This window comes from Triplophysa dalaica, chromosome 22, assembly GCF_015846415.1.
Source record: "Triplophysa dalaica isolate WHDGS20190420 chromosome 22, ASM1584641v1, whole genome shotgun sequence".
NCBI lineage: Eukaryota > Metazoa > Chordata > Actinopteri > Cypriniformes > Nemacheilidae > Triplophysa > Triplophysa dalaica.
The window spans coordinates 14,215,660-14,230,196 of NC_079563.1; the positions used below are offsets into that span (position 1 = coordinate 14,215,660).

At 38.2% G+C, this 14,537-nt stretch overlaps 1 protein-coding gene across 1 annotated transcript in view; it reads right to left on the reverse strand.

Moving 5' to 3' along the window:
• Positions 1-14,243, reverse strand: part of uvrag (UV radiation resistance associated gene) — an 87,307-nt gene extending 73,064 nt beyond the window's left edge. Inside the window, exons 1-6 of the mRNA XM_056736664.1 lie at positions 13,355-14,243; positions 10,586-10,703; positions 10,146-10,180; positions 6,620-6,781; positions 6,318-6,392; positions 6,095-6,180 (exon numbers count right to left, since the gene is read on the reverse strand). Coding sequence (XP_056592642.1) covers positions 6,095-6,180; positions 6,318-6,392; positions 6,620-6,781; positions 10,146-10,180; positions 10,586-10,703; positions 13,355-13,462 — 584 coding nt within the window. The 5' untranslated portion in view covers positions 13,463-14,243. The remainder of the gene's footprint in view (positions 1-6,094; positions 6,181-6,317; positions 6,393-6,619; positions 6,782-10,145; positions 10,181-10,585; positions 10,704-13,354) is intronic.
• Between the last annotated feature and the right edge of the window lie 294 nt (positions 14,244-14,537).

Below are 14,537 nucleotides of genomic sequence, written 5' to 3' on the forward strand. Positions count from 1 at the left end.
CCTTCCACGTGCTGATAGAAACCACTGTGTTCTCCCAAGTTGCATTGTGTCTCCACATCTGTGGAGACTGTTTCAAACCATTCAATTTGTGACAGAGCACTCAAACTGATGACATCATTACACCCTTCATTTCTCAGCAATCACCAAACAGCGATGATCCAATCAGAAAGCAAGGAGAAGCACATCGTGGCCAGCTTCTGATCCACACCAGCAACATTCTCCAATGACTAGTGTTTCTGAAATCAAACAGTTTGTTGACAAAGGTTAAGTGCCAATATCAACACGGTGAAACAATGCAGACTAATACTCCCCGAGCGATCCATCTGGGTTAAGTTTCAGCCCTCCCGTGACCACTGTGGTCCTTTTTGACCACGCTAAAATGCTCTACATCTGCTACAAAGCACAGCTGACCTGTCGCAGACCTTCACCGCACCGAATCCAGCACACACAAACATAAGTGACCTAGTTAACCCAAGTCACTCAAGTCAAGTAGAATAAAATGATGACTATAGTATAAATAAAGATTTAAATGTAAAGATTAGTAATTTTAGACCCCCATATTTCATATGTCTCTTTTTCTGCAGCTCGAGATCGGAAACGACATCCCTCTTGCTCATATTTGGGGCCTCTCTTTTCCTTCCTCTAAGTGTCTCTCACATTTCCCAGCAGCCTTGTAAACGGACATAAATCAGCAGGCCTTTAAAATCCACCCTGTAACAAGTTCACACAGCGGCAGGAAAAATATTATAATTTTTTTATCAACCGTGTCTCTCTTGTTATATGCAGGGTGATGTGGCACGTCGATAAGTCAGGTCAAAGCTGATTTGACAGCTTTATCGTCGCCGTGATTGAGATGGAGAAATCTGATAGGCCACTTCCCCCAGGTGAGCGGCATTTATCGCCCAATCGGATTTCACGCATGTCTGCACTCTTATCAGCCCTCAACCCGTCTGAAGTCAACACCTATCTTGCGCAGCCAATCAGAAGAGGGCACGGGAGGTTACTTAGAAACCGGTAAGTCAGCTTAGACATCAAATGCAAACACCATTGCAATTACTTTTCTCGTAAACAATCACTATGAAAACTAGGGCGACAATTTGTTCATCACAACAACTACATAGCAATGCCGTGGCAACCGCTTGAACCAGCCCAGAGTCAAGAAGTCAGGAATAGACAATCAATACTTTATCTTCATTCAATAGTAAAACGTAAGGTTAAATAATAGAGTAATGACATCATGACTTCAACTCACTTACAGATAATAAGTAATGTAAACTTATCTTCAATTTTATGTTTTCTATTGTATTTACACACCAGAAAAAGCAAAAAAATGTTAACAAAAAGGTTATAAAAAAAAATGTGTTAACTCCTTGACCAGGAACATGTATCTATTCATTACAGAGTTGATGGAAATGGAAAAGAAACATTTGCCCTCTCTTTTTGTCTGCTTTCATCCTGCCTTCTCAATATCAGCCCCATATTTTGTAGTCTCTGTGTGTTTGTGTATTTACCGTCCAGTGATAACCAAATAAATCTCAGCTATTGTTTGTTTGCATGTCAGCACCATAAAATCAGGCCAGGAAATGAAAACAAAGATGGAGAAAACAAAGATAAGCCTGAAGACGTTTTGACGGCCATCTTATGTCACATCCTAAACAGGCCAGAAACAAATAAACTGGCAAAAGTAGTTTTGACACGCTTCTTTAGTACTTGTAAAAAATATATAAGTCTTCTCAACGTCACATTAGAATACATATCTGTTCTTTTTTGCCTACCATCACATCGTCCTTGGATTTGAAAGAACCGATACCAACGATCGGACTGCCCATACATACGTTGAAAGACAAAGACAGGAAGTGAAATACAGTCTGTACAATTGGTATCTATAAAACGGTTGGATGAAAAAAAAATCTGTCTCTATTTTGTTTGTATAATACTGATAAATGCCCTTATATTAGGTGACAGCCAGGGTCCTGCTGTCTTTGCCATTCTTTCCTCTTTTCCTAGTGGAGATACGGGTTACACACACAGTCAAACACAAACTTGGTATGCTAGAAAAGTTTCCACTTAATTTACAGTACTTAAATCCCAAAATGAAAATTGTTATTTTCTTACACTCACATAATTTGTGATAAATATTTATATTTCAAGGAACCATATTGTAAATTTTCATTATACAGCAACAGGCTCCAGCAGATTTTGGTTGACCTATTGTTTTTTTAAAGGGGCACCCTTTAAGTTTAATGCTTCACCTTTAAAGTCAACCTGCTTATTCCAAAACAAATAAATATACTCTCAGTACACAAAACAACATGTGTAGCCTTTACAAACGAATAATTAAAAAAAAAATCTGCTTCTAACAACAAAAACGAAACCAAAATATGTTCGTTAAACAATGAACAAGTGACTCAATATGAAACAACCTGGTGCGCAAACAACTTTAAGGGATGCGAGCGTGAACGGAAAACAAAATAAACACATAACCATCTACAGTGGACCCTTACCTGCTACTCAGAGCAGGAGAATGTCAACACACGCCTCCATCTCCACACCTCAGAATTCACTATTGTCTCCAGTACTGAAGAGACAGATAAGATTGTACAACATGGAAATATTCTGGCCTCCGACATTCCTGCCTGGTCTTTGCCGACGGGCAGTCCAACCCTTTTGACACTTCGCTATGACATCACCTGTGCTCAATTTGGTTCAATAGAATTACATTTGAAAAGCTGTGTGTTCTTGTTGTTATTGTTAGAGATATCCATAACCAATAAAGGCATAAATACGTTTATTCTTTATTTATTTTTTATAAAATTAAAATAATAATTAAATTTAATAATTAAAAAAGAAACCAAATGTGTTTCTTAGTTATAATTTAAACAAAAGACATTGTATAAACAAGTTTTATGAAAATTAAGATAAACTTTCCAGTGACCCCGTTTGATAAAGACAAAGTGACTTTTCTAAATTAAAACGTTTAAAAGCTTCAAGCCCTACTTGTGTGTTGTGGAACGTGTCTGTTGCCTATTTTCCAATATTTCCAGCTGTGAAGAATTGCTACCCTTCAGATTAATCAAACAAGCAAAGCCGTCTCCTTTGTGCGAGTCCAAAAGTTTCAAATTAAACATGTATTCTATAATTGGACCAAAAGGAAAAATTCTCTCAGACAAATCCAGATGCAGCCGTTCTCCGGCTAATTCATGAAAGCTGCAGATCTGCTCTGTTTTAGGGCCTGCAAGCGATCAGGCCCTCCGAGTCACGGCACGGAGGCATTTCATGTCCTGCGAACCCGTACATCAATGTCTCTCAGTACATTCAGCTGTCTGTTATAATGCAGAATTCTTCTCTGACTTAGATTATCACAGCTTCGGGACTCTGCTCCATTACGAGCATTACATAAATTTGTGTTAGAAAATTATGACCATCCAACCCAACAGACATAAGAACATATTAATGTACGCACGAATCTGCGATGCGTGCCAAGGATGGAGTCATCTCACGTAGAACCCTGAAAGAATGCACTTTACATTTACTTGGAATGATCGGACTTGACAACACTTCAGATGAATATCAAATATAAAAGACTAAATCAAAATAAATCTAACTGATGCACATTATCCTTTTAATAAACCTTCTGTATGAGCTTCAGCTATGAGCTTCAACACCCCTCGGGTTTTCACTGAGCTCTTATTACCATAACCTTCCACAAAGGCCTGACCGACCAAAACGGCATCATCTATTTTCAAGCGGGCGATGCAGAGATTAAGGTCGAGTTTGTTTTTCTGTGAGGCATGGCAGGAGTTACCGGTCCTCCAGATTGTTGCTGTAGGGTTTTAGGGGGCTTACGCTACACGATAATCCGGACCAGAACCGTGCCCTTCGAGCATAATAAGAGAAAAGCCAATGAGCGATGAGGCTGCAAACAGCATTAAAGAAAATGCTGGCTGTGTTTCATACTTTTCCACCATGCACAAAGCTGCCCTAGTCGCACCATTTAAACTACGGCCCACTAACAGGAAAACTTGTAATTATGTAGCTCGCCAAATCACAGCCGTTTCCCACAAACGCCCTGTAATTGCCCGACGGTCAGGCTGCCCGCCCTGGAGAAGAATAAATCATACATGGAGAGAAAATGTTTCTCTTTTGATTAATGAGTTGTTTTATATGAACATCAATTGCTCTTGTTTCCTGTTCTCCCTTTTTGTTTCCATGTGTTTTGCTCACTACAAGACTGTCAGATTGAGGGAGGCGGAGAGTTAGCACTGACAACACTGTCAATCAAAACAAACATTTGCTTAAAACTTATTACAACTTCAGCTGTCACATTCTGCCCGTTAAACCCCATACACAACATGCAAGAGAACTAAAAGACCTAAAGAGTTGCCTTAAAAATAGACATGGCTTTATGAGAGTGAAATACTTATGAGAGTGCCATATTTTGGGAGATTCATTGCCAAATAAATCCTCAAAACGACGGTAATTATAGTTAAACGATGGTCATTTTCATAAAGGCATGCACATTAAGCTGGAATAAAAGAAAGTACTTAAAGGGATAGTTCACCCAAAAATGAACATTCTTTTATTCACTCTCATGTCATTCCAAACCTGTATGACTTTCTTCTGCAGAACACAAAGGAAGATATTTTAAAGAATGTTGGTAACCAATCAACATTATAGCTTCCTCTGATTTCATTTGTATAGACCCGAACCACTCAAAATATATTTTGTGTTACACAGAAGTAAGAGTCAAATACAGGTTTAGAATGAAATAAGGGTGAATAAATGATGACAAAATCGGTTTACTACCAATTTTAAGGAACTGGTTAGGAATGTGTCACGAAACAAGACATATTTGCGAATATAAATAGACTTTCCTCTCACACATTCTTTTAAAACAAAGAAAGAAAAGTACAATCCGGAGAGGTTTGAAGATACAAACCGAGCATGTACACGTCTACTGGCGTGTTCACAAATATGCAACTTATGTGTGAGACTTTGGAATCTCGACAAAGACATGGGCCCACCTCAGGCCAGGGCTGGGATATTACACAAACACCATCACAGCACCCTCCAACTATCTCTATATTACCATGATCCACAAATGAGATGAAGAAATATAGACGAACAACACTTTCCAACACACAGACCTCCAGTGGGTGTCACACTTAAATTTAAGGCTGCGATAAATCTCTTCCTCCAAGTCAACAGTGTTTCTGGGTTTTGGCTTGTGTGTGTGTGTCTTAACAGTAAGCAACATCTGTGAAATCAAAGGCCATTCCCTTTATATCCATAGTTTCATAATGCTGTAATACAGCAAAACCTGTGTGACCCTCTAGTAAGTTAGGTAACACGCTCCCTGAACAACCTCCACTCTTTGACATTGCATTACAGTACAAAAATGTTATTTGTCTTGCCCCGTATTAAAAGAGAACTGCTGCCACCTAGTGGTCTGCATGACTTATAGCAGGATACCTAACCAACACTGAACAGAACACTTGGACCCCTGTATAGTCTGCCAACAAAAATGACAAGGTGGAATATTTTCTTTCTGCTCTCCTCATATGTCAAGTCTTTTATCCAAGGATTACTGTTATCCCCGACCGCAAGAACATTGATCATCTTTGGCGAAATGAGACATCGCCCTCCAGCAAGAGTCTGATTTGGAAAAGATACAGAGCGCTATCTGGCGGAACATTTGGGGAATGCAATGAAGGGAATTGCTTCTGTGTCTAGAATGGTAATGGAGGGATAATAAAACTCGGGAATGTGACTAAGGGTATGACTTTCTTGGAGTCGAACATGCCCAAATTTATGCAATTCCTGTGGTAATGGAATTCTTATATACAGTTTATATATACACATATACAGTTTTTTACAGATGTTTTTTATAGGTATTGTTACCATCTGTAAGACTTCTGAATGCATGACTGCTGTTAAGGTTATCTAAACAACGAAGCCCAGCATATTGTACTTTTCTTCATCAAATGGAAGGAAACTTTTGCTTTGATGTGAAATTGCATAATGTAGTATTTATAAACACTCTAGTCTTCAAAGAAATCTAGGAAAATCCTGTTTTCGTTATATGTTCCCTCACCTCAGCAGGGAGAAAACACTGTAGGAGTTTCTGACAGAGCTTTGGTCCACCTGGAGCAAACTATTGTTCTTTCTGTCCAAAGTCTCCTGTAGGACGAAAAAACCTGCCGTCAGAAGCCAGACTCCACTCGTAACATAGAAGGAAGCTAATTTAAGTACTGATAGATAACAAGGTCATAAGATGGAATTTATTTTGCAACCCTTTCCTGGAGTTAGAAAAATACCTTTTGATCGAATTCAGCTGCATAGTAGCCATCATTTAGTCCAAAAATGATCTCATTGGGGTTTCTGGAGCGAATCTGAAAATAAGCCGTAAAACAAGTTTTCGAATGTGACTATGATTAAGAATTTACCTTTGCACAGTGTTTACAGGTGCTTGGATAAAATTGTACTAAGGTGAAGAAAGTGGGTCACAGTAATTTCAAACATTAAAGGGTTGTTTTTAGGGTCATGAGAAGCATTTTAGTCAAGTGATCCTGAACATTTGAATGGTTGTGTAGATGCAGTCTAATTCTGTGTTTCTCACCTGTTGTCCCGTGTATCTGAGCCCATCCAGGTTGACCTTCCACTCAATGAGCAGTTGAAAGTGTTCTCCCCTCCCTCCCCATATTCTCACAACAAAACACGACACCGACGTGTCTAAAAGATCCGGCAGCATGGCGAAATCTAAACTCCGCCATGTCGGGTTCTGAAAAACATACAAACAAACTTAATTCTGAACCCAAATTAAATAAACTTAGTCTAACATAACAATATACTCCATATATGTGAATCTGGACACCAATCATAAATACATAGCTGAATAAATAAGCTTTCCGTTAATGTATGATTTCTTAGGATCGAACGATATTTGGCTGAGATGCAACCATTTAAAACTTAAAAATCTAAATACTGAGAAAATTGCATTTAAAGTTGTCCAAATGAAGTCCTTAGCATAGCATATTACTCACAAAAATAAAGATTTAGTTTATTTAGAAATTTACAAAAACATTTATGCAGAGCAAGTTGTTTGTTTTTAACCCAAGATTAGTTTTTTATTTCTGCCGATTATATTAAGGCTTCAAAATTCATAGAAGTTGTTCATTTGTAAAGATCACTTTGATGGACAAAACGTGTAAGCATCATAAACTTTTACAGATCACAGAGCTAAAGTTTTGTGAAAAAATCCCATTGAGGGAGCCAGTGTGATGCTCATTTTGGGGTTGGCCTATATACATCATCAAGTGTGCTCTCTATAATCATTAATAAACAACTTGAATTCAGTATGGGGAACATATTACTTAAAAAAAAAAAACACAAGCGTGGCCTATCAGCATAGTGTGGGTGAATGTCGTTGTAAAATGAAGAAAAGCTTTCAAACGCTGACAGCAGCAAACACATTAGAAACACTGGAAGCTAAAGATGTCTCTTCTTTCGGCAGGGTGTGGAGCAGACAGAACTCCAGTCAGAGTGACTAGGTAAGCAAAAACTCATACAAAACAATAATCAACATGATGTTAGAAATGAGGACATGACTGTATGAGAGGTCAAAGGGTGTGGGACAGGAGGTCTGTGAGAAAGGAAAATAGGAAATCAAACAAAAGACAACAAGGGGAAAGATGGTCAGAGGTTAGACCCAAAGATTTGAAATGTGTCGGACAACACAGCGGCAAGAATTTAAAGGGGTGATCTGACACAGCAAAAAAGAATATTGTCGTTTGTTCTACATGTAATGCAATGTGTGTACACGATTAAAGGTTTATGCCCCGCCTGTATGAAACACACAGATCTTTTAACAAAGCTCATCGCTTATAAAAGCCAGGTGTGCTATGATTGTATAAATTGTACATTTTGCAATTTTACGTGTCTAATGCATGCATGGGCATATTATAACACACATAAGACACATAAAAACCATTGTTCATGCCATATGGCCCCTTTAAGTCTGAAACAACGATTTAAACAAAAGTAAAAATGCAGTAAAAATAAACAGCAATAAAATATTGTTATTCTTAAGGAACAATTAATCTGTGTTAACACAGTCTTCTGTCCTGTAACTAAATGACGACACATCTTATCACTGTTCTATTCTCCTTTAGTGACGTTTGTGACTAGTAGAAACATATTATGAATAGCGACAAAACTAAAAGACAGAACACCAACCATGATATATTACACATAATTAAACAGTTACTGGTTTGTAAACGCAACAATAACTCTGTTAAACAGGGCTCTGCCTACTCTGTAAACAGAACAGGCCTCTAGCAATTATCTTGTTTTTGAGGGCGTGTTTTTGTACAAAACCACATTAATACATGCAGCCATAACAGCCTATAACATATCAAATCATCCCCACCATCAAAACGCCCGTTAGGGTCAGAGTAACGGGCAACATGTCTGTAAAAATCACATTTCTGATGATAATCATATGGTTGTACGGGCTTGTGCTGTTATTCTCTTCATGGTTGCTATGAGCAAATGTATTTCAACATAATTACAGGCTTGGATAGAGTGACCGCACGGCCATTTAACAGCCTCCCAATCTTTAAGGACGGACCACATCCGTTTACGGGCCTGGAGGCCCTTTATGCATATTAAACTAAAGGAATTGTTTTAAAAGCGTGAAATGTGAACATTGTGAACCCAATAAGCCTATTTGGCGAACCTGTTTTCCATCAGTAGATGACGCGGGCGATCTGGAAACAGTAATAATGCATTTTTTGTGTGTAAGTGATGGACAGGTTTGCCATATTTATGAGACAAATGATGGCGTGGAAAGCAACAGACTGGAGTTTAAGCTCTCTGCTACAGAGGTTTTAGAGAAAGATCTGAATTTTTGTAGGTAGTGACAGGTCTGCTTTCCATAAAGCATTCTCTCGTATTTATCATGATTACAACTCGTATTATAATGATAATATATGAGACCTGGTAATCTGGGAGCCATTGGCCAATAAACTCAAAGTGGGGCCTACATAGACCAATTACTGTGAAATTTACTATAGTAACCACAGTTTCTGCCAATATTAGTCGTTGTTACCATTTCTATAGTTATAATTACATCAAAACGGAGGTAGCTTTCAAATAAGCCCCATGCGTTTTAAAACGACAAAATCACAGCAAAATTCTGAAAGACTCATATAGCGATTTAAAAAAAAGACAGTAATTTGATGTAACTATGGATGTGTATTATTTATGTACTACTAATTAAAGGTGCTGTTTGCAAATTTTTGGAGGATCTATTGACAGAAATATAATATACATAACTATGTCTTCAAAGTGCACACAATGCAGTTTAAAAGGGATAGTTCAGCCAAAAACTCCAATTTTTTTTCTTGAGTAGAACCATAAAGAAGATTGTTTGGTAAATCCGCAGCCTTATATAATGGGAGAATATGGGGTCCGCCGTTTTAAGAGTTCCTAAAGCACATCATTTCAAAAAGCGGCTCCTGGCGACATGTTGATGTTTCGAGAAGTGACTCGCTCAATATTTTCATAAATTTGAACGTCATATTTAATAATATTAGCCATACTGTGTAGCCTCAACACTCCCTTTCTGCAGGTGGCGCTAAACGTACCCAGACGCTGGGACAACGGCTTAGCCAAACAATCTTTATGCCCAACAATTCTTTATGGTTCTACTCCAGAAGAAATGTCATCTACATCTCGGATGGCCTGAGGGTGAGTAAATGAACGGCAAATTGGAGTTTTGGGCTGAACTATCCCTTTAATGCTTTTATTAAATTAAAATGAGCTATTTCTATCTACATACACTGTCGGTCCCCTTGTCTCCATGTTGTTTCTACAGAGCACATTTCATAAATACATTATCTTGCAAATAACAAAAACGTGATGACATCTTTGTTCTGTGTCAGCCACCGTAGTGCTTTTAAAGACAGATTTGATGACATGAAACATTAAATGAAAACTTCAAACTCGGCATTAATCATGAGGTGGTAACGCTTCTGCTGATATGTTATGCTTCACCACGCCGCAATTCTGCTATGATCTGCTGCAATTCGAGAATAGCAAGCATTAAATGTGATATGATGACCACCATAGGAAAAAATACTCACCAATGAGTCTTGGATGATCTCACTCTTATAAAAATCTGGAGAAGGAAAACAATAAAATGTTTAGCAGGCACTTTAATTCACAGTAACCAAAGTGACAAGACCTGGTGTTAAATAAACAGATAATGGCACATTGATGTTAGTTTGGCCTTTATGGCGATCAACCTTTTCTAGTTACAGGCCCAATTGTTTTAACGACTACATCACAACCCATAAGATGAGGAAGACTATCAAACATATATAAAGACTAAATATAGCTCCATTTGAAAGGTTTAGATGAAATGCAACTCAAAATGCTTTATATGTTTATGAGCTCAAGTTTCTTCAAGCTTTGTCATTCGTAGGTTTAACAATTCCAATACAACTCCATTACGTACTGCTTCTTTAAAATATTTCTGCCAAATAATCAAAGAGCTCAAGCCAGTTCAGCTGACAGCGGTCACCTCGTGATATCCGATCATCCTGAGACAGATGAAGGGTGAAGTAAGTGTCGAGCAGAGGAGACCCATTCTTGTTCACGATGTTACGGGCCGCGATGCTCTTCAAGTGCCGTAATCGCCTCTGTGGGACAAAAATAAAAAAAATGGTTGGACAGCTGGACAGAGGAAAGTGAGCAAGACAGATGATACAGTGTGTAAGATAATATGAGCGCAGCCATCTTTCAGTTGCATTATTGCTTTATTTTAGATTGCTGTGTATGACAACAGGTCAAAACATGCTTACTGGTTTAGTATTGTTGTAGATTATCAGACCTTTAAAAATAAACTTTTAAAATAATGAAACATCTATTATAGTTTGTCATATAAACATCTACATGACTATAAACACAACTATGTTTTGTGAAAGAAAGGATTCTGTGGTAAATGACAACCGACATAACACTGAGGATACAACATAACATTTAAAATATTTCTGTATCGCCAAACATCTTTGGAGTCGCCCAAGAAATTAACTAATGTTTAGCCAATTCACGAGCATTTCAGACCACGAACAGGCCAACACAGTGAAACAAGACATCATTGTAAGCCTTCCGTCACATCACTTAATCCAAGCGCTCCACCCTGAATCAAACATGACATCACTGCTGCACTCTGGGCACAAATCCACTGCAAGGGGAAAACATGAGTTGGAATAGATGGAATGGTGTAGCACAAGACCTTTCTCAGGTAAAAACAAGGGATAAAAAGGACAGAGGACTCAGAAAATGATCAAATGTACATGATGGCAGGGGAGAAGCAACACTTTAACAATAATGCTTAAAAGAAAAGTTATACAAAATGTATATACATTGTATACAGTTAAGTATATTGCAATGCAAGTCACTTTGGATAGAAGCGTCTGCCAAATGCATAGATGCAAAAGTTGCTGAAAATAAACATTAGAAAATTAAAGTTGATATAAAGTTACACTCTTACTGTAAAGTGAAAATGTTCAATCTTCAATCTGAATGTCTAGAACGTCCAGTTTTTACTTCAATAGCTTTTATCACAACCAATCATTCATTTTCCATTGCTGCCTGTGAGGCATTTAATGCTAAATCTAAGTCATGGGATGTCACATAGGATTAAACCCCTAAAACAAAACAACACTTTGTTTGGTCAACACTTCCAACCATTTCTCATTTTGACTACAAAATACTGAGAGACACCCCGAGACTTTCGTATCATCGCTGTCAGAGTGAAAGCTCACATCTCCAAAACTTGCACTATATTGATGCCACTTAAAGGAACAGTTCGCCTAAAATGTAAGTTCTGTCTTCATTCACTCACCCTCAAGTTGTTTCAAATCTGAATAAAAGTCTTTGTTCTGATGAACACAGAGACATATATTTGGAAGAATGCTTGTAACCAAACAAGTCCGGGCCACCACTGACTACCAGGAAATATTGCTTTAAATATGTCTTTATTCTGTTGAACCCAAAAGAAGATGTTTTGAAGAATGAAGAAAAGCAAACAGTTATGAGGCACTTTTGCCTACCTAATTTTTTGTGGCCAAGAACTGATTGGTTAATTTATAATGCCTATTTGAAATTAAAATAAATCAAAAAGAGAATAAAATAATAATGAAAGATTGTGACAAAGACATTGTAGTGTGGTATGACATGCCCTAATGGACTTTGCCTTTAGCAATAAAATGTCATTGCATGCCAAAAAACATGGTGTCATAAGACCCATTTACACTAAAATAAACCACTGTACATACAGGTGTGACAGGATTATCATGTGATGTGGGAAATTTGGTTTCAAATCATAACATTCGTTCTGTTTTTAATAGAAGCAGAAGCTAAACATCTCATCTGTCTTATCACAAAGTCGAAAAAGTTTTGAACAAATGAAACAGAAAGATGAAGAAAGAGGAAGGCTTTCAACCTAAATCAGTCAACCCTTGTGAGCATCAAGCTAGTTGCATCTGGCAGTGCATTACCGCAGACATTACAGATCTATACATGAGAGAATAATCGTATAATATTATATAGAGAATAATTTTGCATGAAAAAAAGCAACGACGACCCCTATAGTAAAATGAAACATTTTGGATGTTCTTGGAGCTATAGTGACATCACAAAGCCACACAATTTGATCTGCATCACTGCAACAATCTCCTGCATGAATGCCAAGTCATGAACAGCCACTGCAGGCAAAACCGGCCATCCCCAAATGCTTTACCAAGAAAACTTTGATGTGATTCAATGGACAGTTGCTGCAAGACACAGCCATTACTTCACACTCCCGGACAGTTCCAGGACATGTTTATGTTCTGTGTGCATTACAACACTGCAAAGTTACCAAACAAATAAATGCAACTCTCCACTGTCATTCTCTTCTTTGCACAAGGAGGGACGTTAATAATAAGTGCCTTTTTATAATGCCATTTCAAATCTGCAGCTCACACTACATGACAGCAACGCCACTTCAGTCTTCTGAGCAATAATATTAAGCACTAGACTCCACATTAGACTTATTGTGACTGAATAGCCATCAAGTGCATTGTAGCTGCATGTAGAAATTAGACAAAATAAACAAGCAAGCGCACTGCACATAATATGTCCGTGTAAAATCTATGTTAGACACTAATGTTGATAAACACTGGGCATGGAGGCCCGGTGTTATGGTCATCCGGTGAAGACATGTGACATGCACAAGCAGGTCTGTTATGAGCGGGCTTATGAATGAATCGTTAAAGACTAGAAGATGTGAATCTGGCATGTTTACCTGTTGTGATGTGAGCTCCACGTGCAAGACTCTGGATGATCCCGCTCCCGGGTTGCTGACAGCAGCACCAGCGGACACTGCGAGATCCCGACCGGCGAGGGAGCTCATCCTTCTACGGCACCACGGACGATCGCCTCATTCGGCCATGTTACTCAGTCCCGTCGGCGAGAAACTGTCAGGCACGGTGGGTCAGACTCAATGCCTTCTTCTTAAACTAAGAGATCCGTCAGATAACGTATTATACGGACGCGAAACGAAGCTACTTGGCTCCGCACCGCGGCATAAACAAAGTAAGTCTTGACTAGGAAGCCATTAACGCGACCTTGACGGCAAACCCTCCGAGGATATCTATTGGTCGAGGGACGTGTCGATCAATGAGATGGTGACGGAGAGTCTGAGGTGATTGGCTTAGAGCCCCGTCCATCGAATTAAAAGAGGCGGGGCTCTAGAAACTCACGCTGCGCTCCGTGTTCGCACAAATATGAGGAAGTGAGGGACAGACGCCGGAGTAACGTGATCTCAACGGAGGAAATAAACGGGCAGGATCAGGACCGCTTGTTTCTCGTTAAATATGACGTCGGTGTGAACATTGCCTTGAGAGAGAGAATTGTGGTATGTTTATCATCATAATGTATCGTGCATAATAAGAGGACATGTTGGTCATGATGGCAAAACGGCAAATATTGTTTTTGGAAAATATGAACTTATTGTAAATGAATAGTTAGCTTTTTGTTGTAATTAGATGGCAAGTATAAACTGAAACACAAGAGGGCGCAATTCTATGATACATCGACTTGGGCCCGTGCTTTAGTAAACATGCAACTATGCCTGAGAGCGTTTAATACCTCCTTTAAGAGACCATTTATTTGAGAAAAAAAACAATAATAGATAAATGTTAATCAACAAAAATGTTACTACATTTTATATGAATAATTGATTTAAATGAGTAACTCATGTAATTTATAATTGCAATTGGACAAACAAATGTTTTTAATTTATCATAAATCATTTAGTTATAGATTATGTCTTAATTTTTATTACATTTTTATTTAAAATTCTGGTGGATTCATCTTAATTCATGTTTTTGCTTTTGGAGATGTGTCCCACCTTACTAATAAGCCAATCAAGTAAGAGGACACACGTCTGTATCCAAATTTATTGTTAATATGTCCAAGAAGACCAT